Raw genomic sequence first — 24,963 nt, forward strand, 5'->3', positions numbered from 1 at the left:
CATCCTACCCTTGGGGCAAGGTTTGTTTCCCTTCGGATGATCCTAGTGCCTGCACCGTTGCAGTAGCCGATGTGATACTGCAGGGCATGGATATTTTTATACCAAGCTCTGTAGTACCGATCGGTGGCAGATTATAGCCCTGGTTCAATGCGTTACTTAAAGTAGCATTTGTTTGCAAAAAGCAGTCGTATTGAACTAAGGTTTCGGCGCTGGGCTCAAAGAATCCGAATTACCAAGTTCTGAAGAGGAAATCTAACCGTGCCTCCAGATTTTTTAAGCGGCAAATCGCCCGTCCGAAACGGAACCACGTCGTCAAAATCGGTAAGCAGCTTTCCAGTTACCCGACCGGAACACGCAAGTTCTGGTCGTTGTCGAACTTCAACCAGCCGTCCATGCCACCGTTGCACATAAGGAATGACACCCTGGCCCACACGTTAAAAGAGAAAGCCAATCTCCTGTGCACTATTTTTGCCTCCAACTCGACTCTTGACGACAACGGAAAAACACCGCCCACCATCCCGCGGTGTCAGAGCTCCATTCCTGAAGTACAGTTCAGATAGAAAACTGTTCGGCGAGCTCTGTTTTAGTTGGACGTCAGGAAGTCGAGCGGGCCGGATGGCATTTCTCTAATCGTGCTTAGAACGTGTGCCCCTGAGTTGATACCAGTGCGAACGCGTTTAATCCGGCACTCTTATTCAAAAGGCGGAAGAGGGGGAAGGCCTGGCAGTTAGCCTAGATATAGCGAAGGCCTTTGATCGTGTAAGGCACAAGGCGCTCCTCTCAAAACTTCCATCATCTGGGCTTCCCGAGAGCTTATGCAAGTGGACCTCCAGCGACCACAAAAAAAACCCATTTGTCGTATCACTGCTCTTCGACAACACTTCCCTTAAAGCCGCGCCTAGTATCGGGATACTGGGTCTTGAAATCTCGAGTGATTGCCAATTCCGTGGCCATCTGGAGGGCAAAGCCAAATTGACTTCGAGGAAGCTGGGCGTCAGTAATAGAGTACGGCAATACTTCAAGCCGGCCCACATTCTAGCGCTCTACAAAGCGCAGGTCCGGCCAAGCATGGAGTATTGCTGTCATCTCTGGTCTGGCGCACCCCAGTATCAGCTCGATCCATTTGACCGCGTGCAACGCAGAGTAGCTTGAATTGTAGGGGACCCAGTGCTCTGTGAACGGCCGGATCACTTGGCGTTGCGTAAAGACGTCGCTTTATTGTGTGTCTTCTATTGCATTTATCACGGGGAGTGTTCCGAAGAGCTGCTTAACCTCATTTCTGCCGCCAAATTCCACCTTCGCACGACACGCCACAAGTTAGGATATCATCCCATCTCTTTGGATGTGTGGCGGTCCTCCACAGTGCGGTTTTCAAGGAGCTTTCTTCCTCGTATTAAAAAGCTGTGGAATGAGCTTCCTTGTGCGGTGTTTCCAGGACGATACGAGATGGGTACATTCAAAAAAAGCGCGTACACCTTCCTTTAAGGCCGGCAACGCTGTTGTGATTCCTCTGGTGTTGCAAGAGAATGTGGGCGGCGTTGATCACTTAACACCAGGTGACCCACTTCTCATTTGTCCTCCTATTCCAAAAAAGAAAAACAAAATAAAAAGCTCCCAGTCCCTTTCGACGCAACTAAGGCTGGAATACTGACTTTGATTTTCATTTAAAAGCTTATTGTTTTTGTTTGTTTCGTACATTTTATAGGTTCTATTGTAAATGCATGTATATTGCCCAAGAAAAGACTTACTAACTCTACTTAACTAAGTATTAGGCATAACAAGCAAGTTCACATTTGATTCAACAAAATAATGTAAACTTGATGACTTAATAATAACAGTTTCGATAATATTCGCTAAAATGTCCAGCATACATTACATTATTAAGAATATGTTAATAGACAATGGCTTCGAACGATTTTTAGGACCTATTTTACAAATAGCACTTAAAGCCCTTTTCTGCAGCACAAATATTGTTTTAATATCAGCTGAAATGCCCCATCACAATAAATATCTGCCATGAATGGTCCTGTGCAACATTCTAACCGAAAAACTTGAATGAAAATAGCGGGAATTTGGGACACAGATCATCTGTCCATACACCACGATCGCTCATCAAACATCAGGCATTTCGAAATTCGGCTCTTATGATAAGGGGGAAATTTTGTATTTAATATGGGTTTAATCTTTAAAAATTTATATGTACAAGACTGTCTATCCTGAAAAAACTTAATGAAATATATCTTTATTGCCACCACAAAATAATTAAACATAACAAAAATTGAGACTACAAATAGGCTTATCGCTTAAGAGCGATTTCTACCAGGCAGCCTGTAATGAAGTAGTTTTAGTTGAAAAGATAGCAGAAGGTGGTGTTACCGAAATACATATAATTTAAACATACAGTAAGTAATTCCAAGAGTAGAACTAGTAATGAATTTGTCACAGTAATAAATAATAATTGTGGAGCATTGTTTTGAAAGATTGGAGAGTTTGAGCCTTTCTGATTTCAGAGGGAAGAGAATTCCATAGGTTAACAGCTTGCACAGCAAATCAATTGTTGAAAAAGGAAATTTTATGAACAGGTGTACAAAGCAAGAGATTAAAAATTAAAAAAAAAAACATAGTTGGTATCAATCTAAAATATACTTATTAAGCTAATAGTTGGCAGAATCAACAGTCGTGGATCAAAAAACTCTTGTCTTTAAGAAAAAATGTAAATGTACTGACCGCTTCAGTGTGTATCGGATGCACTGCGAACAGCAAGCCGGCGATCGCGTGGAAGGGTCGCCTCAGCCGGGCCAGGTCGGCGGCGGCGCGGCACACCAGCGCGCAGCAGGCCGCGTGCAGCACCAGGTTACAGCAGTGCCAGCCCCAGGGTGCCAGGCCGCACGCGATGTGGTTCAACCTGGACCAGACGAAACACGTGCTGATGACTCTTATAATCACGCGGTGTGGTGACCAAGCTCCGTAGCTAGTTTTTTTTTATGGAATAGGAGGAGAAACGAGCGTACGGCTCACCTGGTGTTAAGTGATCACCGCCACCCACATTCTCTTGCAAGACCAGAGGAATCACAAGAGCGTTGCCGGCCTTTAAGGAAGGTGTACGCGCTTTTTTTTAAAGGTACCCATGTCATATCGTCCCGGAAACACAGCACAAGGAAGCTCATTCCACAGCTTAGTAGTACGTGGAAGAAAGCTCCTTGAAAACCGCACTGTGGAGGACCGCCACACATCCAGATGGTGGGGATGATATCCTAACTTGTAGCGTGTAGTGCGAAGGTGGAATTCGGCGGCAGGAATCAGGTTAAACAGCTCTTCTAGTTTCACCGAGTTTGTGACGAAGTGAAAACTTAGCAGCGTTGAGCACTTTTCTTGGGATAAAATGTTAAACTCGCGTCAGGACACGTGACCTGATCGAAAATTCGTAAGGGATTTGAGGCTTTTATGACAAATATAAGCTATATAATAATTTAATATAATAACAAAAATATAATTTGTTAGTTAAATTTTGTAATATAAACTGTCAATTTTTTATACGATAGCGCAATAAATGAATATGGTAATTCATGTGAAATCATTCCCTTACCATTCGAAAATATTCAAAAATGCACAATGTTAACGTTCAATTTTGCACTTCTGCCGGCACTCCCGGAGTGCAACCCGTTATTTTCTTTTTTGTTTCTAGATATTTAATTGTAGATCTAATTCTCTCTAAATCCAACAACCATGAATTATGAACCACTAATGGTTTGAAATTCATGTACATTGTATTATATTTTATTAATGCTATTAGTTATTAATGCTATATTTGTATTAATTTTTAAAGAACGAAATCCATTACATATTATTTTTTAAACCATTAAAATATTTATATAAATTAGGGGACATTCAACTAGGGGTTGTTCAGGTGTTGAGCAAATAACCTAATATCATATAACAAAAATAAAGTAATACATTAAAATAACCGTGCCAAACGTCAAAAATGTAGATAAGAGTGTTTTGTTAAACGGAGAGGTGGTTAAACCGGTGGAGTCTTCTAAATTTCTTGGCATTACTCTGGATTCCAAATTATAATGGGGGCCCCATATTGAAGAATAGACTTATTTCTGCAGCAAACGCGGTTAAAAATATTAGAAAATTATCCGACGTAGATACGGTGCGACTAATTTACTTAAGTTATTTTTATAGTATTAAACTAATATATTATATTCTTTGGTATTATGTCCTATGGTATATAGTTATGGGGCAGCGCAGCCGATATCAATACCATCCTTGTGCTGCAGAAAAAGGCAATTCGCGCTGTTTATAACTTAGGTCCATTGATGAACAATAAACACCTAGGCTCACGATCACCCTCAAAAATTATCTGAAGAAAAACAGAGTTTTATACAATAGACTTTGAAAATTATTGTCACGAAATAAAGTGTTAATTTTAATGAATGTTTTTATATTATCTAAGTTAATGTATACGTAATATATGCCACGCCACTCGGACATTTTATAATATTATATCCATCATTTTATAAAATGAATCATTGAAAGAAAAACTTAAAGAAATAAACACAATATTAACTGTTGCCTCTCAATATATTCTTGAAAATGTAATGTATGTACACAGGCACCTACATGAATTTTCTAAATTGTCATAGATAATGTTAACACCAGGAACAAACATATACTTATAATGCCTACTACTCGGCTAAGTCGAGTTAGTCAGTATTTTGTGGAGCGATGTATTTGCTTTTACAACAAGATCCCAGAAAATGTTTATTATAAATGTTTTATTAAATTCACAAAAATATTTACCTTTATGTGGTAAAGGTTATTATAACATAAATGAAATTCTTAATGATACCATAGATTGGGAATGGAGTCATCGCTGTTGGGCTATTTAAATTATAAATTTGATTTGTATTAAAATTTTACTAAAAAGTCGCGCTGAGTTTGTTGCGCCTCTTCTGATCAGGTCTGAGGCATTCATTTCTGAAAAGGTAGTAAGTAGTTTTTGACATTCAATAAGTGAGTTTATATCCAATTTTAAATAAAAATATTTAAATTTGAATATGTAGTAGGTATCATTCCAATGTAAATAAATAATTTCCGTTTTGTTCTTCATTTTACAAAATATCTAAAAGCATCGCAGTGGGAACTGTTTGGTTTAAAGCCCACGGAGTGGACAAAAACAATGCAAAGCTATTGAAAATTACTTTACATTAGTTCCTATTGCCTCGGCTCTTTGGTAAGTCACATGGACGCTTGCAAAGTGACAATCACAATATTGATAGCATCATGGACGTTGATTGAAATGAAAAATGTTGATGAAGCTCTTGGCTCGTATATTTTTATTTAATGAATAAAAACATTTCACAATTTGAAGTGAATTGCGCTTCAGCCCCACATATCAAGAGCGGTGTAATATTGTCTCTAGTTTCCTCGCAGTCAACACTTAACAAATGCTAGCGTGGCCTACATACCGCACGGCTAAGCGACGGACGCGTCTTAAACACGGCATTGTCTTTGCGACGAGGGCTGCACCGCATTCGCACGCTGAGGGGGATTTTTGAGAAAATACATTTTTCTGCCTCCGAGTCAGCAACGACTAAATGTAATATTGTTGTCCTGTGAAACTTGCAATGACAGCATTCAGCTTCAAAATATATTTTTGTATTTAAGAAACTTGCATATTTAAACTTTCTGTTTCAGCTTTATAATCTGAAGCTGTCCCAATATACCCGATAAGTCATTCTTATCGCCTTATAGGACGCGTTCCCAATATTCAGTCTATTGCCTACTTGAGATAAAAATCGTAACTATCGTTGACTTTTCTGTCCCAATAAACTTATCGACGTTATTGCACCTTATCCGTACACGCTATGTGTAAATGGGACGACGTATAGCTTACTAGCGATAAAAGTTTGAATGGAAATTGCAATTCATACGTCCCAATATAAGGCAATAAGAATCGGGTATATTGGGACAGCTGCAGATTATTGACAGCTAATTACTGACAGTAGAAGGTAGTACTACAGATAGATTTATCTCTATCTGTAGATAGTATATTGGGAACGGCCGTTGGAGTTTGTTTGTGTGTCCTTCGGCCGCAACCCGCTCGCGCCTCTCGTCACCTCACGACTCAAGTACATCTCACCTGTAACTATGTATGTAGTAACAAACCTATCTTGGATGACACCGACTCTAAAAATTACAATAATCGTAACTAGAATAAGATTAATAATTTAGATTGTATAAAAATACGCAAATATTTTTATACTTTTTAGTGCACATTATATTTATTGTTTTGGAATAGTGTTTTTGAAAGCGGTTGTTTTTTTGCTAAAAAGTTTTTTATTTTATGATTTTTTATGAATTTGAAGTACCTACACGAACTAACAATTTGTCTAAATATGTGTAAATATACTAAATTTTTCAATGCAGCAATGAACGTAAGTACTTTTACAATTTGATTACAGACAGTGTTCCGTTACTTTGTCATGGATTCCGTTATCAGAACCTAACCAAACTCTCACCAAACTATCTTTGAAGTAAATCCTTTCCAATAAAAAAAGATATCGAAATCGGTTGGCGTGATATTGAGTTATTCGTAAATTTATTATCCACTTTGCTATACGTATGTATAGAAAAATTTAAGACTTTTATGGTTTTCTCATAGATTCCACTGTCAGATCCGGACCAAATTTCAATGGGACCATTCGGGAAGCACCAGCTTTCAAATAAAAAAAGAATTATCAAAATCGGTTCACATAGTCGAAAGTTTTGTGGTAACAAACATAAAAAAAAATACCGACTAATTGAAAACCTCCTCCTTTTTTGAAGACGGTTAATAAGTAATGTTTGCTTGGTTACTGAAAATTCAGGCTTCTAGTTTTATACACAATGAAGTTATAGGGAGTCATCTCGTCATCTCTCAGAATTCCCATACATTAATGATTTAATGCTGTCTTGTCATGTAATTATCCTATGGCCTCTGCCCCTGATCATTTTAAATTTGATTCAAATAATTAATTTAGACAGCGAAATATAAAAATCTTAAATGAATCTTCAAACCATCAGGATAAGTCTAACTTTTGCCTCTGACATCACATAATGTAATAAGGTCATGGGGTGACATGTCGCGGTGTCACGGCCACTTTGATTTAATTTCAAACGTATTTAAACTCGTTTGTATGTCTTACACATTCCTTCCATTTTGACGTCAAAGCGGGCCCGGGCGGTATGTGTGGGGGGGGGGGGGGACACGGAAAAAACGAAGCTTTAGCGTATCTCGCAGGAGACAAGCGTGACATCGAGTGATATGTTGCGCTATATTTTATTGTTTTACAATTGGATACGGCTCGGATATGTTCAGATAACGGTATGTAAGGATTTACTTGTGTAGAGATACAGGTGATGCATTTGTAATATAATATCTGTAGGCTACAAATTTAAATCACAAATGAGATTTTAAAAATAGTTTTGAATAGTCAATTATTTTTACACTAAGATTGATTTGTTAAAGCTCCTTTGCACAGGATGCCGGTTATATTATGGGTACCAAAACGGCGCCTATTTCTGCCGTGAAGCAGCAATGTGTAATCATTACTGTGTTTCGGTATACTGAGAAAATGAGACTTAACATCTCATTATGTCTCAAGCTGACGAGTGCAGTTGTAGTGCCGCTCAGAATTATTTTGGGTTTCTCAATAATCCTGAGCGGCATTTCATTATAATGAGCAGGGCGTATCAATAACCATCAGCTGAACATCCTACTCATCTCGTCCCTTATAATACCGCTAATGTAAAGATACGCCCGCTACGCTAAAATAAAGAACGTCCTACTCATCTCGTCCCTGATAATACCGCTAATGTAAAGATACGTCCGCTACGCTAATATAAAGAACGTCCCTTATAATATCGCTAATGTAAAGATACGCCCGCTACGCTAATATAAAGAACGTCCTACTCATCTCGTCCCATATAATGACGCTAATGTAAAGATACGTCCGCTACGCTAATATAAAGAACGTCCTACTCATCTCGTCTCTTATAATGACGCTAATGTAAAGATACGTCCGCTTCGCTAATATAAAGAACGTCCTACTCATCTCGTCTCTTATAATGACGCTAATGTAAAGATACGTCCGCTTCGCTAATATAAAGAACATCCTACTCATCTCGTCCCATATAATGATGCTAATGTAAAGATACGTCCGCTACGCTAATATAAAGAACGTCCTACTCATCTCGTCTCTTATAATGACGCTAATGTAAAGATACGTCCGCTTCGCTAATATAAAGAACGTCCTACTCATCTCGTCTCTTATAATGACGCTAATGTAAAGATACGTCCGCTTCGCTAATATAAAGAACGTCCTACTCATCTCGTCTCTTATAATGACGCTAATGTAAAGATACGTCCGCTTCGCTAATATAAAGAACGTCCTACTCATCTCGTCTCTTATAATGACGCTAATGTAAAGATACGTCCGCTTCGCTAATATAAAGAACGTCCTACTCATCTCGTCTCTTATAATGACGCTAATGTAAAGATACGTCCGCTTCGCTAATATAAAGAACGTCCTACTCATCTCGTCTCTTATAATGACGCTAATGTAAAGATACGTCCACTTCGCTAATATAAAGAACGTCCTACTCATCTCGTCTCTTATAATGACGCTAATGTAAAGATACGTCCGCTTCGCTAATATAAAGAACGTCCTACTCATCTCGTCTCTTATATTGACGCTAATGTAAAGATACGTCCGCTTCGCTAATATAAAGAACGTCCTACTCATCTCGTCCCTTATAATGACGCTAATGTAAAGATAGTAATAGAACACCATACATAGTACGATCAATATTCCCAAAATAGTTTCCAGTATTACAATATTTGCTCGACAAACATTAGGATTGTAAACTAGAGAACTTGCTAGTTCCACAAGAATCACGTTTAACTGGCAAGACCTTTCACTGAAAAATGGGTAAATAATGAACCTTATGTGACTGAATTACGAGCGATACAAAGATTGTAAAGTAGAAACGAATATTTAATTCAATAAGCGTAACACAAATAACTCTGTATTGTTAGTTTATTTGCATCGGTTTGTATATTGAGAATAATACACGGTCGTGTAACTTGTGCTATAATCTCCTCAATGCACTAAATATTAAGCACTATTATTGTATGTAATCTTTCGCACTATTTTTAACCGACTTCCAAAAGGAGGAGGTTATCAATTCGATCGGTATTTTTTTTATGTATGTTATCACCGATTACTCTGAGATTTATGATCCGATTTATGTAATTCTTTTGTTTGATGCGAAATAGATGCCATAGTTTTCATTTTATGAAAATATTCGTCTACCCGGATGACATAATTGTTTTCTGTGTACGATTTTTTTGGAGTTTTCATTCAAGTTGATTGTATATTATTATTAACTGACACTAAAATGTAAAAATAATAAATTCTAGTTGCTAAATGTTATTAATTCACTTAGTTTAACTATTCACATTTCAAAAAACTTACAAGGTTTTGTGTGTATTTTATGCACAATTTAAAATAATTGAATTGTTGATATACCGCAGATAATTTATTATATTTTATAAAACTTGTGAGTGTATATCTGTGTGTCATGATCACCACGGAGACATTCATTGGTATAAATCAAGTGATGAATATATTAATCTTCAAAGTGAATGAAGATGTTAACGGTCTCAACGGATGTAATTCATATGTTTAACCTTTAAGCCATGAAATGAGGCTGTCGTGTTTTGACACAGGTTAAAACGGTATTAATTTCGTGAAGTAGAGCAAAATGTCATCGCATTTATATAATAAAACCAACCGCGAGTCCGCACTTGGCCGGTTTTATTATACCGGCTCGTCATACCCGATGCCATTATCAATATGAAGCAAAAATGAGTAAAATAAAATCACATTCGTTGTATGGAATTCCCTTTAAGTATTTATTTTATTCTGTTATTCACAAATAAACATCATCTGTGAAAACGTCAGTCATCTATGACGGTTCATGAGATACAGACTGGTGACAGACTGAGGGACAGACAGACGGAGCGACAGACGGACGGACAGACAGACAGCGGAGTCTCAAATCAAATAAAGTCAAAGTCAAATATACTTTATTCAATCAGGCTTAAACTAAGCGCTTAAGAATCGTCACTATAAATATATTTTTTTAATTACTGAATCTACTATATTATATTCGGAAAAGTAGAGCTCGTGAGAAGAACATATTATAAGAAACTCAACGGCTAATGTTTTCAATCAAATAGAGTATTGTACAATGGCTGTGTCGACGCCAGATTTCCTATCGTCGACTGGATTAAATTTAATTTTATTATTATATCCAGTCATACACCTGAACCTATCAAACAATTACTCTAATATTACTCCATTTACCTACTCTGTCAATCATACTTCATCCTTCATCTATCTGTCAAATGCAACATTCATTCATTCACTCTTCTACTTCAACTACTTGCACACGACACCTCGACTACACAAGAACTATTTTTATCCTAATCCTGTTAAGACAGACGTAATATAAATCTTTAAGAAGATATCAATCTTTCTTTTGTTCGAACAGACTGTAATATACATAACAAATTAATTTGTAAGGTGCTGCATTTAATATATGACTTGTGTTTAAATTATTTCATAAAAAGTAATATATAATAAACTGTATTAATATAAATTATCGTATATTAGAAGCATCAACCTTTAGAGCTTGAACTCATTGTGTGTGTAAGGATGCTTCGTGAACATGATGTTCGTTATTACTCTCATAATTAGTAATTGCATCCAACAAATACAATAATTTATTAACTATAACAGGTCGACCTGGCATCACAAGCAGATCCCGTTTACGAGTTGAGGCTTAGTGGGTAATAGGGTTCCGCTTATACCCTTCAGGTACGGCACCCTAATTATGAAACTATTTGATTCCGTATTGATCTTGCAAAACTAATGCACTGGTGTACACTCACAAATATTTTAGATTGTAAGTCGTAATAGATAAAAAATGATAAAATTACATAGAAAACATAAATAATATTATGTTAGTATTATAAAGAAAACTCATGTATATAAAAATTTAATTGCCTACAATCCCAAATAAATGCATTGGGCTTGTGACTAAATTTATAATATGACATACACTACAAGATACCTTTTCAGTCACTTGCTCTTTCGTGAAAGATGGAGAAGATACGGGGTTCCCCGACAAAACAGCTCAATTACAGGAAACAGACAAAGATTATCAGGCCACGGAATATCTTTCAACTTCGAATGGAATCAAATGACCTTTTAATTTGGCTTTTATCCTCTTTGTGTCCTCACAAGGATTACCGGGATAGTTAAAAATAACGGCACACAAACCATAGGTACCAGAAGAAAAGGAGAATTTAATTTATTAGTTCCTTAAGGTAGTGCTTGTATTAAAAAGTTTCTTTATAAACAAAAAAATACAGAAATTATAGCTAAAAAAAACACACTTTAAAAAAGAGGAACTAAATGGAAATGTGGAGAGCTCGTTCTAGAGTATAATAAAATTTGTAAACTTCCTGGACTTTATACAGAATGTCCCATAACGGAACAATAGCCTGACATCGGTGGAAAGGTGTTCTTTTTTTTTATGATTTGGGGATTTCAATGCACTTACCTATCTAGGATCTTTTGTGCCCCCTACCCTCAGCTCAAAAGTTAAGGAGGAGAATCGAGGCTATTAACAAGGAAACGTGTTACTCTGCAGAGATTAAAATTATATCCTCGAGAGAGACTTTTAAAAGGCGTTGGATGCTCAGAGGGTCCAGGCAGGGCACGTCCTCTGCTTTGAGTGAAGGACTTTAAGACACCCCAGCCATCAGGCTGGAATGCGAAGCCATTGCACAGTGATTCTGAAGATGTGTATGGGGTCTTCAGCGGCTTCGCAGCGGAATCTGCACAGGTTTGATTCACTGAGACCCATTCTGGCTAGGTGCCCATCAGCTTGCAATGGCGGGATAGGAATCCCGTGAGGGCTCTCAGTTGTCTATTGTCTAAATGTTTTCTTATAATGAGACAGTAAAAACAATAAGCGTTCTACACACAGGAGTACTCAACTACCAATTATTTTATTGAAACATTAATTTAATTTATTAACAATATACTACAGGGAGTTGAATTATTTGATAATTTGACTTGAGTTTAGAATAGTTTGAACATAGGTTTTATTGTTGTTGCCTCCGTACGTAGACGATCTTAGAATGTATTAATTATTGTTTGGTTATATTTGTTCAGTCTGTCTGTTTATTGTGTGAGAAGTGTTTGCCCGGCTCACCTAGTAATTTTTCCGATTTTAAAACAGTATTTCATGAGGAAAATGGAAAACAATTAAAATGTATTAGACTACAACATAAATGACAGCCAACCAGCGATGATCACCTGCTTACTGTATCACTTATATATTATGTTAAACTATAGTATCTATTTCAATAATTTTATGAAATTTCATGTACTTAAATAATTAAAATACCTTTTATTCTCCAATTAAAACCACCGAATATCTAAGCTGATTAACTTTAGACAATATTTTATTAGATACATAGCAATATTCGAATCACAATCACTAGAATGAAAGCAGGAGCTTCACAATGGACATTAAGATTTATACAAAGGACACTGACAATTCGCAAGAGGAAACAATCTCATCAGTAAAAAGCTTTACAGAAATGGTCTGGTGCATAAGAAACAGAGAATATAACATAAATAAATTGAAACAGTTGTCGGCAATTTATATCTATAATATTACAGCTGAAGCTATGATTCTACCTTCTTCAATCTTATTAAAAGGGCAAAAGTTACGGTTTAATAAGAAAACAAACATTTTAGATTTCACTACATTAATCTAATTTTAATTGTATATAAAAAATATTCATATCCAGTGATAAGCACTACTAAACGATAATACAAAAAAAATTTAATTACATGTGGTGAAAATATTTTAAATCAATTACGACAGGTCAACACTCCATAGTTACTAAACGTACTAAAAAGTGGCTTTACTTTGTAACTCCAACTATCGAGTGAGTCTAATATTTATCCATTTTATGGCTATCTGTGGCTGGTTTATAATATAAGAATGAGTAAACAAAATGAAATAATAAAATTAACATTTTAAATCATAAATTAATCATGCTAACATAATATCAATAGTAAATGTTATAAAACAAGAAAAGTAGGTAGTTTATTAAAATATTCTTATAAAGCGAACTCTCGATTAAATCAATACAGTCACTGAAGCGGTGAGTTTAAAACTGTTTCCCAAGACAATCGAACTTTGAATAACAGAGAAGTTATAACAAAAGTATTTATTTAGTACATTTTGTACCGTTCTCATTTTCCGCATGAAATAACAGTCGTAAGGGTACAATATATTTATTTATTAAGGGTAGGCATGTGGGGTAGAACAGTAGGCAGCAAAATTTCATAGCCAACAAAACAGAGGTGAATGAATTTAGCGAAGCCCGAACGAATACAGATAATAAAATTTTATTACACGCGAGCAAGAAATTCGTGAATTTTTGTGGAATGGCTTATCAGATGTGGAATATCATATTGTTTGGAATGCGGTGTCGTTAACATTGATGGATATGTAAAGAGGTTTATGTCTTATGAGTTAATACTTCGATGTCGATTTGAAGGAGAGGTACTTTATTGTTGAAAGCAGATATTTTATGCTAAACTTATTTGCGCGAAATTATTCATTGTTGTATACTTATAATTTACTAACTTATACCTGGGACTTCTTCCACCTGAAACTCATATTGCGCTCCCTGAGAATATGGGTCGTGTGATGTAAATTGATCATCGCCGCCTACACTCTACTACAATACCAGAGGAATCACAAGAGGAACAACTTATAACCTGTAAACAATGCGCAAGGATCTTCCGTAATTTTATTGATACGGGTCAAAACAAATATTTTAAAACGTAGCTGGCGATAGCTAAGATTATTGGAATTAACACTCCCGCTGATAAATGCGGTAGACGATACCCAATGAAGTGACGTCTATACGCAATTATGCGGTTACTTAACCAAGGTCCTAAATAATCATTAGCAGCAAAATTTAAGGAAGAAACTTTCTTGATAATGTTATGTATGTACATAGGCACATAAGTGAACTTGATAGAATCTGTCATAGCCAATAATATTAACACCAGGAACAAACATAAACTTATTATGCCTACTACTCGGCTTAGTCGAATCAGTAAGTCTTTTGAGGGGCTATGTATATGCATTTACAACAAGATCCCAGAAAATGTTCAAAAGAAATTAATGGAATGTACTACGAAATTCAAAGGATTTGACAATATCGTTTGTATGGTAAAGGTTTACTATAACGTAAATGACTTTCTTAATGATATCGCAAATTGGAAATAGAGCGACCGCCCTCAGGCTATTAAATATAATAAATATAGTACGATATTACATTGTAACGACATTTTTATGGAAAAAAGGGTCCGCTGATTTTCTTGCGCCCATTCTTCTCAGGTCTGAGGCATACATTTTCGAATGGGTGATAGAATATGATTTTCAATAAGTGATTTCATGTGATATATTGAATATAAATATTTGATGAATATCCGTTAAGTAGTAAAGACGTGAATGCGTAACAAACAAACTAACAACGCATCATTTGCCTTTACAGGTTACAAAATACTTAAAAGAAGATCATTAACCAGCTGATATGGCACAAAACCGTTTCGAATGGAAAAACAATACAAGAAATTCGGACGCTTAGCAAATGGAAAAGTTCTAGAGGAAAGAAGAAGAAGAACAAACCCTTGATGAGCGTGCTAGACGCGTTATTGTTAATTTATTTTCAATTTTTGTATACATAATTTGCAATGGGGAAAAACACATTAAAATGACTATACTTATTATCATAATAATATAATAAAAACCGTAATTGTAGAAAAATTATATTATCTTACGGGAATTGCCCGTTGAATAGTATAAAAATAAAAAAGGATTGTGTGGTTTTATGAAACCACGGTAAAAGTGAAACTTTTATTCACATTATAGACATTTAACTAAACATTTTTGGATCAATAAATAAGACATGTTAATAAATAACAACATTTACATAAAACACTTACAAACAAACATTTACATCAAACACTGACAAAAACATACACAATAGCGTGGAGCACTACACGATCAGCTGTTGCGAACTATAGGCGCCGCCCGACCGTCAGGCGACATGCAACACACAGACGAAAAAGTTTGAGACGATGTAAGAAAAGTTTCACTTTAATAAATTCGTTGCTCATAGTACGAAAAATACAGTAGATATTTTACTGTTTATAATAGAGTATTGTGTTCTAATAAAATATCATACTTTTATGATATTTTTCCGCAAACTTTTACTTTCCGCAAAAATAATAAATCGTTGCGAAACTTTTATCATCACCTAATTTAGCGTTTATGCTCGAAAATAAATCCTTTTTTGAGACCGTTATGCTATATAACTAATTTGTAATAAAATTCTCGCAAAAAAATCGCAGTTTCTACATAAATCACTCTTGAACTTAGAGTTCGGTTGATTATAGCTGCGCGTTGAGAAAAATCGACAAGAACAATTAGAAAAAGTTCAAAACGATTCAGAATTATATAACAATTCAAATTTACTTATAAGTAATTAAACAGTATATTAAACAATATGGGTAAATAATACATAACATGGAAAGAGAATTATTAGTTGTATCATTACTCGCCTGATTTACCGTATAATGAGATTTCAAAATAAAATTTTAAACTGGGGGATTATTTTCCAAAATTTAATTAGTTCAATGATACGCTTGACTCTTTAAGGTCATATTGGCTTGGCGGCCAAGATTTAACGTCAATTGTATGAGCTACGTTTAATTCATGTTCTTTAACATAATAGTGTGATTTTCACACTCTAGTTTAATACATTCTGATTATTTGTAAATATTTTTTTTTTAAAGAAAACATCGTCGCAACACCATAGTTTACTTTTTAGAGACACAAGAGTAATTTAAACGTAAGTATCTATCCATACTCTGTGCTAGTAATTACAGAAATTTGTTATCAAATTAATTACTTACTCAATACATTAAATAGGTTATTGAATAATAAAAACAGGTCACATGAGTTAAAACATGTGGTGTTGTGGTAATTTTAGAGTCTAAACTCTAACTTATCGTGAATGTTTGAAACCGATTTAATATACGATTTGTAAGTGTAATTTGTAAGTGATCAGATAAGAGACTGTTAATTATTAACTTCTCAAGGATATCAAAATTGAAATAAAAACATTATGTATAGAAGTGGCTAATATATACGCGATGGTTGAATGAATAAATTTAAAATATTTGGGTGCTACATTCGGTTTTTGACCGGTAACATTTCACGACCATATGTCTGTGTTGGGTAAGGAATCCTTTTGAATCTTGGAATTTGTAATAAAATATAGCACGACATTTATAGCATGATCGCTCTGGTAGTGAGTAAAATGAAATTCGCCAAATACGTCGGGACCCGCATGAAGCAAGCTACTCACTATTATACCATTAGAAAATTCAGACAACCTTCCTTGGGTAATCGTATAAATGGCATTACAATTCTCCAATTCTTTATACATTATTTTTCTTCTTGGATGTCTGGGGTACAACTGTCTGAAGGCAAGAATCAGATATTGACTGTTACATTTACAATGACATCTATCTCCGCAATCGTAATCATAAAGTTTATATACTTCCTGAGTCTCGCACCTCGCAACTCTTGCATTAAGTCCCCAAAACCTACTATCCACGTTCAAAGACTGAATCTAGCTGGAGTACTTTATGTCTATCTGTTTGGCTTTCCATGAGACGAATATATTATCTTTTGAATTATTGTAACCAGTCGGTAACCATGCTTTTTGAAGTAAATATCAAATAATAAAAATCATTTTATTTTAGGCTACAAGGCCCATAAAATAAATACCTTATAATCTAACATACATATTTATATAACTTAAAACTACGTCACATTTTCGCGGCGATGTGAGGCGCGGGTTCCGTAACTTCCGGCGGTCGGCGACGTCTGCGATACTTGCAGAACACGACCCCCTTCGGCCATAGGTTCTCGTCCAGAAAGGTCGATATATGTTCTATCGGGACGCGAACAACAAAAGAGTTAAAATCTACTACGTGACGCGTCACCAACTTTTCGACCCCCAACCGAAACCTTGTCTTCTCCACCAAGTACTGAACAATGTCGGAGGAATTGGTGGTGTGGTGAAAGCGAGAGACGTAGATATACGTCGCTGGGAGTACGGGACGCAGGAGCTGGTTCTGTCCTATCGGTGTTGTGCCACATTGATTATGACCAGAAGACCTCCTCTTCTTTCGCTCCACCTTAATGAAGCCATCCTTGTCGATCTGACCCTTCGACACAGTTCTACACTTTCTGTCTTCAGCACTGTCCACTTTCTGGGTTGCTGGCGGATGGCAGCAACATAGTCACGTTGAGGTGTTGAGGTGACGACAGCAGGCGACACCTTTGAGAGGGGAGGAGGTGAGGGACGGGTGGCAAGTACATTACCGCTTACATATGCGGGGACAGCGGCCGGTGTCGAGTTGAATTTCGCTGATTCAAAACTCGCTGGCGAAGCAATGCATGCTCCACGTCGCGTGTTGATGTTATTGGCCTCTATTAACTTACTTACAACAGTATTGTTGCGCAACGTCAGTACTTCAGCTTGCAGGTCCCTTATGGTGTTTTGAGATGCCTCTAATTTCAACACTACTTCTGCCAGGCCTGCCTTGAGGTTTGTGATGTCCTTCAGCAACCTGGTGACGTCGACATGGTCGAATGTGACGGGTGGTAACTTGTTCAAATTCCTTGCCACGAAAGACGGCACGTTCTCTGGATCAGCCACTTTCAGAAGATTTATCATATCCTGAAGACTTCTCTCTCCCCTTTCATCCCTCCTGCGGGACGGCATCTGGTCTGTTTTTATCAGTACCTCGTACAGGAGCATCTTGGCGTTGATGATCTCCTCACTCTTGAAATTTGATGCACAGATCTGGATGATACTGATCTCATCCATAGTATCAATTGCGTGCTGAAGGAATGCCAGCAATTCATTGGCTATGAGTTTTCGGAACTCATAATAATAGCGTGCAGCGGCGGTTGCCGCGCAGATCGTGAATATAAATAATATTCGTAAGTTCAGTGAGCATGTACGTTACCGAGCGCGCTCGGTACTGAACTGATCTAAGTATACTAATAAATGCACAGCCGGTTTTTAAAGTGAAAACATCTTTAGCGGTGTTGAACACTTTTCTTTGGATGGGTAGAAAAAGGTTAAACTCGCGTCAGGACACGTGACCTGATTGAAAATTCGTAAGACAGTCGTTGAAATTATGGATAAAAGATTTACACTTCTAAATAATTATAGTTCGCCTATTACAACTTAATGTCCGAAACACAGTATAATGCTTACACATTAATGCTTAACGGCAGAAGTAGACACCGTTGTGGTACCTATAACCTAGCCGGCATCTCGTGCAAAGGAGCCTCCCATGGGTGAATTGGTTTTAGGTCATTAGCGATGGCTCTACCTAAGGCGATAGTAATGCTTGTATTTTTTGTTACTAATTATTTTGTTTTTTTTTATTATTTTGTTTCTTACTTCAGTTACCATAAGCCTATTTATTGTATCAGTTTTAGAGATTGGCAATGATGATGCTAGTAATGAAGATGGTGAAAGAGTAGTTGATATTATGGATAAAAGTTGATTTTTCTGAGAGATAAACTTTTGGATGTGATATAATTGCAAGAGTTCGGAACAATTTTTATTACAATTTTTATATTTTATTAATTTACTTATAAGGTTTATTTACAATCAATTCACAATAATACAGACAAATATAAAAAGTAGAACTAAAAACTAGGAACTAAATGTAGTGATTACTTACAAATAAACACAGCATGCACAGAAATAATTAATTTTGGTATTATATGGAATGAGTTAACTTATGCCGGCACTCCCGGAGTGCAACCCGTATTAACTGACGAGCAATTATTGTAAACCAAAGACGTAGTACCTAAGAGGAACGCAAAGATCAAGACTTGATCAAGACAAGAAGATCGATGCTTACAAGCTGATCATTATATACATTCGAATTCATGACCTTTATGAAGTATGTATAAAATAATTAAGCCTAACTTAGACAGTGATGCCGTCAGGTGCCCCATAAGTTTTAACAGTAAACAGTCCGGTGGAACGTTGAACAAAAACTATGCAGCTCGGAACAACAGATATTTTCTGAGGCAAATGTTAGTTGCGGAAGTTAATTTAAACAAGTTAAATGAGGTGAGGGGGAAGTTTTAATTGCATCCCAGAGATGGGCTTCATACGGATTGATGATCTTTGCTTGCGCACTTACTTTAGTGCTGCTGCCTAGCCGACCACATAGAAGGTCGGGACTGTTTGAAATACTTTTAAATTGAGTTTTGTAATACAAGAGCGTGATAGATTTTTAAATCATAATTACATGAAGTACATATATATAATTATGTAGTACGTCGAATACTCACCAATAAAGGTTGCCAAAGTACCAAACTAATTTCATATTTGTACAGACTAATACCTACATAGACAATTCATCTTTTCGAGAAGACAGTTGTCAATTAGGCACCTAAAGTAATTTCAGTTACAATTACTACTGGTTTGTGCAGTCTAATGTAAGGTGATTGCTTTCAAGTGCATCAAAACAATAGAATAATAACAATAATTAATACATTTTCAAACTGCGTAGCCATAAACTAGGCAATATAGGTACATTTACAAACTTCCATGACATGGAAGTAAACGTTTAATTTCACGATGCAAACCATAGGGAGTAGTAATGTTCGCATCAATCGGAATTCAATCCCGGGGCCCCAAGATAGCCAGTTACTAACCGCAAACTCTTGGTCGCCAAGTAAACCGAAACTAAGTCGAACAAAGCTAACTACAGTTCAATAAATAGACCCTACTGATAATAAGATAAATAAGAACAGCATGATTCCTGCCCGACGGGACATCCAATTAATTTATATTTGTCCTCGTGAGTCCCGGTAATTGTTAAGTGGAATATTGTTCAATGTCATTCGTAAGTCCACAATACTCGATCCACGTACAAAATTACTAACGAACTAACAAAAAGAAATGTAATTGTATTGTTTATCTTTGTGATTTGAATTAAACCTCGGCTCACATAATTTGGGCGAACAAAGGAGTTGATTTGTAAAAGGATTTTTGTTTTACATTTGAAAACAATGAAGCGAAACGGGAAGGGTGTAGAAATCAACGCTTTAGACAAAGTTTTATTTGAAATTGCTTATATTAAATAATAAAAAGTTAAATTCATTTAATTACTAGGCTTAGTATATTCGTATGATCTTTACAATAATATTACAATATAATATTATATTCATTTCCTGCGACACACTTGATGTTCAATGAGTTAGTAATACCTTCTTACTATAAATACGGACGGAAAATCCACGCACATGAGCTTCTGTGTATTGTCGTGTGATTGTTTTGTAATTGATCCACAGTAAGGTAAGTTAGTCATTTACAATAATTTGACATGTAAAATTTAATATTTTATAACTTGGAGGCTGGCTTTGCTGGTAGTTTCCTATGAGTTCTTCTTTCCATGTCAGAGCCCCTAAACGAACTAATGTAGGGTCATAACGTTTACCAAGTGTTGTTGCAATATGTCTGTTATGTTATTGTCACTCCCTATGGTAAACAAATATATTTATACAATCTGTTCTTGTATTTATATGACAATCAGTCTCCGGTGAGAATAAATCCCGATACCCGTTGCCTCTTTCAATGCCACCTCACTATTTTTCTTCGAAACCCAAAACAAACAATATAAAAAACATCATAATATTTAAAACAGGTGGGTGCTTGCGAGTTCGCTTGCGGGTATTTCATTTAAGTGACAATCTGACAGCTTAACTTGAATTGGTTCATAATTTTTTGGATTTTCATTTTTTATAGGGAACCTTACCTTAAGTTACTGCTTATAATAATTATAAGCTTTCTTGGAAGTGAAAATCCTATGAAAATTTGTCCAGCATTTTAAAAGATAGGCTGAAATAAAAGAGGCAAAGACAAACCGACAAATAGAAATAAAAACTATATGTATAGGTATATGATAATATAAAATATACAAAAACGGTATGTGCTTAAGACTAAACGACTAAGGGTCCTATCGACTCAAGTGAACCTAGCTCAAACAATCGTTACAAAGCCGGGCGTGTAAGCTCAGTGTCATCCAATTCCCACAAAATAAAGTAACACGTGCAATGACTTATAAATAGCCGGTAATTTACACAAGTTGCAACTTCTCTGGTGTTGCAGAAGAACATGAGCAGTCGAGCCGGAGGAATCACAAGAGCGTTGCTGACATTATAAACCGAAAACACGGTGATAGGGGGCGGGCGAGGATTGAACTGGGGGCTCCGTGGTGAGAGTCAATGGTCCAACCTATTGTGCCACCGACATTTGCCCTCTGTCACCTAAATAAAAAATTCAGGAATCGAAGGTTTTGGTTTCCCACTCTAATATTAAATAGAAATATATCAACAATTTACAATGTTTTAGGTTGCTTTGATATACATCTTGATAAATATTAAGCTTCAATGGCCGCAAATTTTCAGCTGTTTTAAAATTATTGTGCCTTATGATATACACCGCACTGACAGACGGAGAGCCGGACGGAAGAACGGATAGTCTCAGGAACAGAGTTCCATTTAGAATAGACTAGACGATAGATAATGTATCCAATAGAATGAATGAATGAATGAATGAATAAGCCTTTATTGCAAACAATGTAAGATTCATACAATATATATAGTCTAATCTAATCTAAATAATATTGTAAACTAAGTAATATTCTAATCTAAGTAATATTCTAAGCTAAGTAATAATAATCTAAGTAATATTCTTATCTAAGTAATAATCTAATATAAGTGATATTCTTAATCTTCTACATCGTTCGCTTGTCTTCCGACATAGGCCTCCTCCAGAAATTTCCATTGTGATCTGTCCAGAGCAGATCGTCTCCACGTTGGTCCAGCCACTTTTTTAAAATCATCTTCCCATCTAATGGGTTGTCTTCCTTGATTTCTTTTCCCTTGTCTTGGATACCAGTCTATAATATTTTTTGTCCATTTATCAATATTGCTTCTCAAGGTGTGTCCTGCCCATCGCCATTTTAATCTTTTTATAGTGTTGTCTATCCTTTCTAATTTCGTTTTCTTCTTGATTTGTGTTAGTCGTACCTTGTCTTTCCTTTTGATCTTTAACATGCTTCTTTCAATGCTTTGTTGACACACTTTCAATTTTTGTATATTTTTCTTTGTTAAGGACCATGTTTGGCACCCATATGTCATGCAAGGTGTAATGCACATATTGAAAACTTTGCTCTTAAGATTTTGCGAGATCTCATTAGTTTTCATTATATTTTTTAAAGACCAGTATCTTCTCCAAGAACTTGCCACTCTTTGCTCTATTTCCTTGTCCATGAGGTTTGTGGGGGATATGATTTGGCCCAAATACGTATATTCTTCAACATATTCGATAGTATTTTGGTCCACTGTTATAAGTTCATGTGATCTGTTAGTCATTATCTTGGTTTTTTCAGTGTTAATATCCAAACCCACTATTTTGCTTTCTTGGGTCAAATCCTGTAGCATTTTTTGGAGCGTTCTAGGATCTTGGGCAATAATAATTAAGTCGTCCGCAAATCTTAAATGATGTAGGCGTTGACCATCTATGTTTATTCCCTGATCCTCCCATTCTAATTTTCGAAAGATTTGTTCCAAAACAGCCGAAAATAGTTTGGGTGATAGCGGATCTCCTTGTCTCACACCTTTGTTGATCATAAATTCTCGTCCTAATCTTTCCAATTTAATTTTTGCTCTATTGTTTTTATAAATTCCTTGTATTAAATTTATATATTTGCCGTTAATTCCTTGTATTTTTAGTGCATTCCAGAGAGAGTTGTGTTTTATAGAGTCGAATGCTTTACTGTAATCAACGAATCCTAAATAATATGGTTGGTTATATTCATTACATTTCTGTACAAGTTGTTTAATTACATGTATATGGTCTATCGTTGAAAATTTGTTTCTAAAACCAGCTTGTTCTCTTGGCTGCGACTCATCTAATGTTGTGGTTATTCTATTCAAAATAATTTTAGAAAATATTTTGTACAAGTTGGGCATTAAGCTTATTGGTCTATAGTTTTCAATTAATTGTGTATCTCCTTTTTTATGAAGTAATGTAATTATATTTTCTGTCCACTGTTTTGGTATTTGTTCTGTCTTCATTATTTCATTATATAGATTTGTTATTAGTGTTATTGTTTTACAAAGAGTTCCTTTTATCACTTCATTACATATGTTATCCTCTCCAGGTGATTTGTCGTCTTTTTGAGATCTTATAGCTTTTTCGACTTCACTCTGTAGTATAGGTGGTACTTGTTCTTCAAACTGTGCCGTTCTGTAATAAAAATCTGTTGTTTCTATTTCGTGATCTTCGTACAAGGAGCTCCAGAAGTTAGTTGCGATTTCTAATATATGTTCTCTCGATGTTTGACACGTTTCTGTTTTTGTATTCAACAATCTAGGAATCCACTTTTTGTTGCGATCCAGAGATTTTTGTGCCCTTTTCACTCCACCCGTTTTTTCTATATGGTCTATAATAGTGTCAGTAGCCACTTTCCTTTTATATTTTCTAATGCTTTCGTTTATTTTTTTACTTATGTTTGAATTTCTTTTTTATGAGTTTTCCGATCAGCCAACAAATCTTTTCTCTTATCCAATAGTGTCAACACTTCGTTTCCAATGTTATTCCTTTTTTCTTTACGTGTAATTAACTTATCCTTGAATTCAATTAAATTCTTCTCTAGAATATCATATTTGTTTTGTATAGTTTCATCTTTATTCCAATTCCAAATCCAATAGACTATTAATTAATGATTCTCATAACTCTTATGCCAGTACATTTATATAAAGTATATTTGAAAGGGTCTCCCGGGCAACAACAACAAAATCTCGGCAATAAACAGAGACACATTAATATAAAGCGGCTCAGCCATTTACCCGAGCAGATATCGCGGAGGTAACATAAGGACATTAATAGCTGCCTCTAATTTAATCAGGGCGGACCTCATGAAAGTGAATGTGTCGCCCGACAAATTCTCGTTTAACCCAATAAGTGATTTTACCAACGGCTTCGTATGTCTGCTCAATGTATGTTTCCGTTCTTAAATTGGTAGTTGGACTCGAGTAGGGTCAAGCGACAAGCAATCTTGTGTCTGGAGTAATGTCTTAGGTCAAAAAGAGTTTGGATTATTTAAGATTCACTATATTGATGCTATTGTATGCAAAACCAATACTTATTTATGTCTTATTAAAAATTTAAATCATTGTTTTAAATCGTGATATACTACAGCTTAATACGTCAATCCAGATCTGAAGAAAGTAAAGAAACTTATTTTAACGAGTGTCTGTCTGGAGGTGGTATGTGTTTTTACACATTATATGTATATGAAATTATGTGTACTTAATCAAGTAGCTTACCAAATTTTCGCTAAGTCTTTATTTTAAAAATAACACACACACACTTACGCCTGTTTCCCGTCGGGGTAGCCAGAGACAATAGAATGCCACTTGCTTGCTTCTATCTTAACATACCTCAAGTGCTTCTTCTAAATTCTCTTGCATACATACATGCCCACCACTTCCGGGTGCTTCGGACTCTTCCTTTTTTCAAGACGTCACCAATTTTGGTCGACGAATGTTCTTCGAGGTTTCCCACAACCGACTTGCTTTATATATTTGATTTGTCATACTTTCTTCACTCATTCGCTCCACGTGTCGAAA

General features: G+C 35.8%; 1 protein-coding gene across 1 annotated transcript in view; it reads right to left on the minus strand.

The window, feature by feature from the left end:
• LOC126977083 (protein O-mannosyl-transferase TMTC1-like) overlaps positions 1 to 24,963 on the minus strand; it is a 173,285-nt gene that overhangs the window by 75,767 nt on the left and 72,555 nt on the right. The window contains exon 3 of the mRNA XM_050825774.1: positions 2,728 to 2,905. Coding sequence (XP_050681731.1) covers positions 2,728 to 2,905 — 178 coding nt within the window. The remainder of the gene's footprint in view (positions 1 to 2,727; positions 2,906 to 24,963) is intronic.

Source organism: Leptidea sinapis, chromosome 43 (genome assembly GCF_905404315.1).
Source record: "Leptidea sinapis chromosome 43, ilLepSina1.1, whole genome shotgun sequence".
Taxonomy (NCBI): domain Eukaryota; kingdom Metazoa; phylum Arthropoda; class Insecta; order Lepidoptera; family Pieridae; genus Leptidea; species Leptidea sinapis.